This window comes from Oratosquilla oratoria, chromosome 25 (assembly GCF_046742065.1).
Source record: "Oratosquilla oratoria isolate Oo_2021 chromosome 25, ASM4674206v1, whole genome shotgun sequence".
Taxonomy (NCBI): Eukaryota; Metazoa; Arthropoda; class Malacostraca; order Stomatopoda; family Squillidae; genus Oratosquilla; species Oratosquilla oratoria.
The window spans coordinates 32,690,443-32,698,530 of NC_134801.1; the positions used below are offsets into that span (position 1 = coordinate 32,690,443).

The following is an 8,088-nucleotide window of genomic DNA, read 5'->3' on the forward strand; positions in this document are numbered from 1 at the left end:
GTAGTGAGAAGAATGTAGGGGAAAAGGAGGCTTTTTGGATGGATTTAAATGAGTGTATAGAGGTGCCAAGATAGGAGGGAGGGAGGAGGGTGGAGGGGAGTGGAATATAAAGGAAATGGAATGGGTGGGAGTGGTTTCTATGCCTTTTTCTTTTTTGGCTACCCCCCATGTAGGAGGAAAAAGCCTTTGGTATATGTATGTATGTATGTATAGTGGGATTAGGGAGAAATGTCAATGTAGTGGTATTGGGAGACCTTAATGCTAGGGTAGGAAATGAACCAATAGATGGAGTGGTTGGGAAGTGTAAAGTTCAAGAAAAAAATTGTAGTGGATAGCTGATGATAGCATATGCAGTGTTTGGGAAGAAAGTCAAGCACAAGTACACAGAGAGGGTGGTGGTTGGAAGGGTGGTAGACAGAGTGTTAATGGACTATATAGTGGTAACCAGGAGTATAGTCTAAGGGGAGTGGGGGAATATCAGATCATTTTTTGGTGGAAGGTAAGTTAAGAGAGGAGGATAGATGGAGAAAGGAAATGGACAGAAGGTAGGGAGGTGCTTGGAGTAAACTGCATAAATGAGAAAGAAAAGGCAGAGTGCAAGAAGAGGCTGAGAGAGGAGTGGGAGGGAGTGAAAGATAAGAGTAGAACTAGAAGTGGAGGAGGAATGGGGATGGTTCAAGGAGGGAGTCACATGATGTGCAAAGATGGTATGTGGAACAAGGAGAATGGAAGGAAATAGAAGGAAGGGTAGTAAGTGGTGAGATGAGGAAGCAAAAACGGTTGTAGATGAGAAGAAGCAAGCTTTCACAGATTGGTTACAAAATAGGTCAAGAGAATCATATGAGGAGTACAAAGAGAAGAGAAGTAAAGCATAAGATAAAGGAGGCAATGAGGAGAGATGTGAAATGGAATAAGAGTATGACAGAAATTTTCTAAAAGTAATAAAAAAGATGTTTTTTAAGGAAATTAAGAGAGGATGAGGCGAATCAAGTAGAGAAAAGGTAAAAGGTGCAGATAGAGAAATGATAATGGAAGATAAGGCAGTAAGAGGAAGATGGGGAGAGTATTTTAGGGAGTTGCTAAATGTGAAGGAAGATAGGGAGGGAAAGGTAGTTGCAGTTGAAGCACTAAGAAAATGACACTGACGAGTGAGGAAAATGGAGGAGAAATAAGGAAAGATGAGGTGAAGTCAGTTGTAAAAATGATGAGAGCAGGTAAGGCACCTGGGTTGGATGGACATGTAGAATGTCTGAAAAAAGGAGGTACAGTGATGGTGGACTGGCTGGTGAGGTTATTTAATGTTTAAGAGAGGGTAGAGTGGTGGAGGACTGGAGGAGTGCCTGTATAGTTCCACTTTACAAGAGGAAAGGGGGGCAAGCGTGAAAGCAGTAGTTTCAGAGGGATCAGCTTGTTAAGTGTAGTTGGGAAGGCTTATAGAAGGGTCATGAATGAGAGGATTAGGAGAGGAACAGAGGGAGTAATTGGTGAGAAAGGACAGGTTGGGGTTGCGTAGCTCAGATTTTTGTAGCAAGACAGATATGTGAGAAAGCTTTAGGAAAAGGTAAGGATTTTTGGGGGGTTTTATGGATTCGGAAAAGGCTTATGACAGGGTAGACAGGAAGGCATTATGGGAGGTACTGCAGATATATGGCAAAGCAGGAAAGTTTTTAAGAGCAGTCAAGAGCTTTTATGAGAGTAGTAGAGCTTGTGTTTGATTAGAAATGGAGAGAGTGAATGGTTTGAGGTAAAGGTGGGACTTCATCAGGGATGTGTTATGTCACCTTGGCTGTTCAATTTATACATAGATGGGGTGGTGCGAGAGGTAAATGCAAGGGTAGTGGGTCGAGGCTTAGAGATTGTTAAAAGAAAACGGAGAAAAGTGGGAGATAAACCAGTTGTTGTTTGCTGATGACACTGCACTTGTAGCAGGATTACAGAAAGGATTGAAGAAGTTTGTGACAGAGTTTGAGAAGTTGTGTAAAAGAAGGAAGCTGAAAATGAATGTGGGTAAAAGGTGATGAGATGTATAAAGGGAGAAAGTGGCAGAAGACTGGAAGTGAGTATTAAGGGAGAGAGACTAGAGAAAGTTGACATTTTTAAGATACTTGGGTACAAATGTGGCAGGAAAGGGAGGAGTGGAGGTGGAGGTAGAATGTAGATTGAGAGAAGCGAGTAAATGCTTTGGGGAATTAAAAAGTGTAACGAGAAATAGACACTTGGGAATGGGTGTGAAGAGACTGTATGAAGGAGTGATTGTAATGACAGCTCCGTATGGGGCAGAAACATGGAACATAAGAGAGGATGAGAGGAGTCTGAATGTGTTTGAGATGAGGTGCCTGAAATGTATGACTAGAGTTACTAGGTTGGATAGAGTGAGAAACATGGTGAGGAGGAGGACAGGGGTGGAAAGGGAGTTGGGAGATAGGGTTGGTTTAGACACAGGGAAAGAATGAGTGAAGAAAGATTAGTAAAAAAGGTGTGGAAGGCTGAGGTGGGAGGAGTGAACATGAGGGGGCACCCAAGGATGAGATGGACGGATGGGGTAAAAGGGGCACTGGGAAAGAGGGGAATGTCTGTTGACAGGAGAGGACAGAAGATTGGGGTGAATGGAGGATGGTTGTGTATGGATGATGCTATGCATGAGAGGGAGTGGGTGGGGGATGGGGGGTGAAGGAGTATGTGTGAAAAATAAAATGATGCAGCCCAAAGGGATTTCTCCCCATCTTCTCCAATTCTGCATGAGAGGGCAGAGAGGGGGGGGTCACCGATTTAATGAAGTTGCCTTGCTGTGGATGTGCTATGTCTTACGACACTGCTTCTGACCCAGGGCAGGGGGAGAGATGCAGGGATGACCTGTCATCCAGGAGGTGCCAAGATAAGAGGGAAGGAGGTGGATGGGAGTGGAGTATGTTGGGGATGGAATGAGTGGGAGTGGTTTTTATGCCTTGTTTTTTGGCTACCTCCCTTGTAAGGGAGAAAAAGCCTTTGGTATATGTATGAATGTACTATCAGTGTGGGAATATACATCATTGGCTTATAGAAGTGGGGAGAGGTCACCAATTGTCAGCTCTTCTTATGAGAAAAAGTGGGAGAAATACAGATGTTGGTACAGAGATCTTGGGTCTAGTTCAGACACTGAGTATCAGCCTTCTGGGGATGTACTTCCAGATGTAAGTAATGGTGTTAGTGTTGATTTTTTTTAAATTGGCAACAAGAAGATTCTCTCTGATATCCATCTTATGGGACCAATTTTACAGGTACTTGTCATTAACTTTCCCAAACCTACAAGTCTATGATAGAAATAAAGGAAGATATATATATATATATATATATATATATATATATATATATATATATATATATATAAATCACACTGCTACATTAGCATAGCACTTCACAACATGACAGTATATTGGTTGGTATTTGGTGTATTCACCTCCAAGCCATAAAAGTGCTGGACAACTTAACTGGAACACTAATCTTATTATCCCACACATTCTATGGCACAGTATGACACAGAAAATCAAATGATGTAATCACATTCACATTTATGGTTTCATGTGCGTGTGCACAGATACATACACAAACACACTCTCTGGAACAAAGAAGAGAAAGTGGTGATATACTATTTATAGAATCAAGAAAGAAATGGAAATCCTAGATAAAGATGATTTATTAAAATGGGACAACAGAAAAACAAGAGGACATGAAAAGAAACTCAAAAAGGATAATTATAGAAGAGATCTGAAAAAGAATAACTTCCGAGATAGAGCGGTGGATACCTGGAATAAATTAGACAAGGAAACAGTGGTGGATACCTGGAATAAATTAGACAAGGAAACAGTGTGTGCAAACACTATTCAAGACTTTAAGAAAAAACTTGATGCTGAAAGATACAAAGACAGGTCACCATGAGCATAGCTCCCTTCCCCTATAATACAACTAGGTAAATACACACACAGGAAGGAAAGAGAAAGGAGAAAAGAAAGAAAGGAAGAGAGAGGAGAGTGGAAGTGAGGGAACAAGCCATAACTTTGCTGTAACTGTTCCTATTATGACATTTTCTATATTTTGTTCTCTCTCTCTCTTGGAAGTGCAAACTGAGCTGTATTTTTTCCTGCATTTTCTAAGGTTATGTTTCTTACATTCAATATGGTGTCTGTGAGTCTTTCAGAGGCTTCATTTACAAATGCTATCTGAAGTCTATTTTTATTTCTTTTGTGATTTCTGGCCATTTTACTTTGTTGTGGTGTCTTTTTGTAAAGAAGTTTTTTTTTTTTTTTTGCAAGTTCTATGGTGAACCTCATCTTCAAGTGGTCTGATGGGAAGTGATGAATGTTTTCCCATGATGTTTGTGAATGGAAGGACCAAATGATAGGTACCTATAAGTGGTTGTCATGCAAGATTGCTTTTCAACTCTATTTCTTACACTTTTCACACAGAGTTACACACAACTGGTGACTCCTCTCTGCCTTCTACATTTTCAGTTGGTGGTGCATACAGTCCCACACTAATAAAACAGACAATAGTTCAAAGTTTCTTCCAGAATGATGTGTGTGTGTGTGGTGGTGGTGTGTGTGTGTGTGGGGGGGGGTCTAAGGACCATTGCCAGTGATTGTGGGGCTGCAAATTTTTCACTTGGGGAAACTTAAGGTAACAATTAACTGAATAATTAGTTTACAAAAGGGAGTGAAGGTGAGCACATGACAATGTCTGGGGAGGTCATTTATTGACTGTGTTGGTGGGGTTGTCTTGGATCTTGTTTCCTGCTTGATCTGCCCATTGCGTGTGGAGCTATATGTGATGGTGTGCAGGGCCCCATTTAGCATGTGGTTTGTACTCGCTACATGGTTTCAGTTCAGGTGTGTCACCTTGGGGTGTTGATGTGGCTGACAGTAATGGTTTGATATTTTTTCTGTGTGTTTGTATGGTGATTATTCCTACTTTAGTGTTTCTGAACAATTCTTTAATCATGGTATGGTAGAGAATAGTATGTTTTTGTGTATATATGCAGATTCCATCTTGGAATTGTGCTTTGTCTTCTCTGTGATGTAATCTGTAAAGGTTGATGTGGTCTGTGGTAAGTTTTATTTCTTGTATTAGTGATATGTGTATAGTATGCTGGGCCCTCACATGGGGGGGGGGCATATGCCCTGGGACGGCACATTTAGGGGGGACAGCAAGTCTAGCCTGACATGCCACCCACAAGGCTGACAAAATTATCATAATTAAAAAGAATGTCAAAGGAGCTCTGAATATTTTACCATAATATACAAGTTTTATGTTGGAATCAACTGAATGAAATATTTTTCCCATATCCTTTCTGCAGTAGGGACATTAAATAACATTTTTAAAATCTGTTTAATTATTTTGCAAGCCAATAGGCAGCAAGGAATGGTGATGGGAAGTGGTAATGGGGGAAAGGGGGAGGGCATCACTGAGAACTTTGCCCCAGGGTGGCACCTAGGCATGTAAGGGCTCTGATAGTATGTTTATATAACAACTGATGCAGCTCTGCACATTTACTTACAATACTGCTGTTTACTTATAGTATGCTTAGGTTATGCTTGTTCTATGTTGAGGTGGTTTTGGCTAAGAATTTGGTTGAGTGTAGGCAGAGGATCCAGTTTGTTTTGCAGAGTTGTGTGTCGACAAATGTTGATATCACTCTTCACCATTCACATCATATAAACCCTTGCAAGAGAAAACTAAGAGGGAGAGTAGAGTTCCTAAATGAGTATACATGGAATTAGAAGGATCAATGACTAAAATAAAGGTTTAAAACATATTATAATATTATTTCAAGATTACATGTGAACTAGTGAAATATTAATGGAGAAATTAGAAACATCATGAATTTCAAAGTTGCCTCAACCCATGGAGTTCCATTAGTGACCCTTTACAACTGCTACAAGATACCAAGGATAAGATAAATTGCACTAAGTTTACAACTTAACACCTGTAATATTTTTTTTCACTTTATGGTAGAATAAACCTAAGTGAAATACATAATACTCTGTTTATCATTAAAATTCCTGTTATTTAACTTAACCACACTTTTTTCTAATAAACAACCACCTGGGTAAGAATAATTCCAGGGAGACAGATATTGACAAGTTTTGCATCTCACAAGTTATTGGATTCGAACTTTTCTGCGGTAATACAAAAGTTTAAAATTCCATTACTAAAGAAATATTACTACATGACAACTTAAGGAAAAGGGTCATACAAAAACATAATTTACCTAGCTATAACTGGGAGATAATAAAACTACCTTACAACTAAACTCAAGAGTAAATTACTTACGATGTCAACTCCAACATCAAGCTTGTTAGACTTATTTTTCCAGGCGATTTTGCTTTCGCTATTGCCAGAATTTGTGGAACTTTCATAAATCCACTAAGAGCAATGGTTGACACATTGGCCACAACCATAAGTGTATCTATTAAGAGAGACATCTTCAATGTTGACTTCTACACGTCTTCTCTGACCTTCGCGTTTGCGTTCCCCGTTAAGACAAGTCCTACTGACTGTCACCGAGCTGGGTATATCCAACCGCGCGCCCCGGCTTTGGCCTTATCGGTGCAGAACGTAAACATGTATGAAATGAATATAGGGTAGAAACACGGAAGAAAATCACAGGTAAAATATTAAAATATCTCTAATCCAGATTAAGCATATAGAAGATAAAAAGGCAATAATTATTTAGTACATGAATGATTATTTGGGTCTTGGAAAGGGGATATTATATAACATGTTTACATTGGAGGTGTACGTTTTCTTTGGTTTACAATAGAATAGCATAAATTTTCTATGGTACCATATGTATTCAATAGTGTTTCGTGGCTCCACGTCATACTGTACATAATTCCAGCAATCATGAAAAACACAAATGAATATCTAAATTGAATTTGTTAATTTCCAACCTGGTGAAAATAGATTTTATTGACAACGAGCACCTAATCCCACATTAATCATACTGAAGAATGTTACTATGATAATATGAGTGCTCGCAATTATGATGGCGCGATCCAAAATTACGGCTATAAGTAATATGACATTTGGTCGCTAACAGAGAGGGGATATGTATAGCAAGCCTAAGTACGATGGTTTATCAAAGCAGTTAGAGTTTATAATGAAATAAGTGTTGGAAATATATGGAAGGAACAAACACTATAACTGAGATTACAATTTGCTATTTGCCATAAAGAAAAATACAAAACAACGACTACAATATATGTTTAGAAAATACTAAATTGTGATGGTAAAACAACATTCAAAGACATTAATACATAGATGAAATATAGACAAGCTATCAGGCCTGAGAAGATGTACGTCAAAATGTGAAGGCAATGGCAAACACTGAAATTTTTGTAATATATCTTGAAAACAAAATTGATAAATCTGAGATATTATTCCGTTGTTCCGTTAAAATTCTTACAGATTCCCGTAATTATTTCTTATCTATAACCTACATTTCACATTTCACTAAGGGAAGATCAAGTCTGACAAATTCAATGGAGATTCTAGACTCTAGAGCAGGAGTTCCCAAAGTGGTTTCATCGACCCCTAGGGATCGATGAGACCATCCAAGGGCAAAGAGTCGAAAGGGATCAGTAGATTGCTAGGGGGTCGATGAAACCATTCATGGGATCGAAAGGGGGTCAGTAGATTGCTAGGGGTCAAAAGGGGTCATTGGATTGAAAGGGGGTCAGTAGATTGCTAGGGGATCGAAAGGGGTCAGTAGATTGAAAGGGGGTCAGTAGATTGCTAGGGGGTCGAAAAAGTCTTTAAAATTAAATGGTTAGCATGAAATGATCCTGTTCTCTTTCCGTACTGAAAAAGTGAGAGTAATAAACCAACCAATATCTAAACTTAAAGAAAAATCATGTCAGTTCACTCTGAGTCGAGAATCCTCCCCATTCTGTGCATGTATAGGGAAAATCTCACATACACCCAACCACATCATAAATGAACATCAAGATGACGAGCTTGTGTAATATTATTGGCTTGAATATTACTTATAGTAATATAATAAAGAATATGTAATATCACCCTTAAAGCTATTGGTAAATTATAAATATCTTA

At 39.0% G+C, this 8,088-nt stretch overlaps 1 protein-coding gene across 1 annotated transcript in view; it reads right to left on the reverse strand.

Moving 5' to 3' along the window:
* LOC143038896 (solute carrier family 66 member 3) overlaps positions 1 to 6,580 on the reverse strand; it is a 24,770-nt gene extending 18,190 nt beyond the window's left edge. Inside the window, exon 1 of the mRNA XM_076208608.1 lies at positions 6,307 to 6,580. Coding sequence (XP_076064723.1) covers positions 6,307 to 6,458 — 152 coding nt within the window. The 5' untranslated portion in view covers positions 6,459 to 6,580. The remainder of the gene's footprint in view (positions 1 to 6,306) is intronic.
* Between the last annotated feature and the right edge of the window lie 1,508 nt (positions 6,581 to 8,088).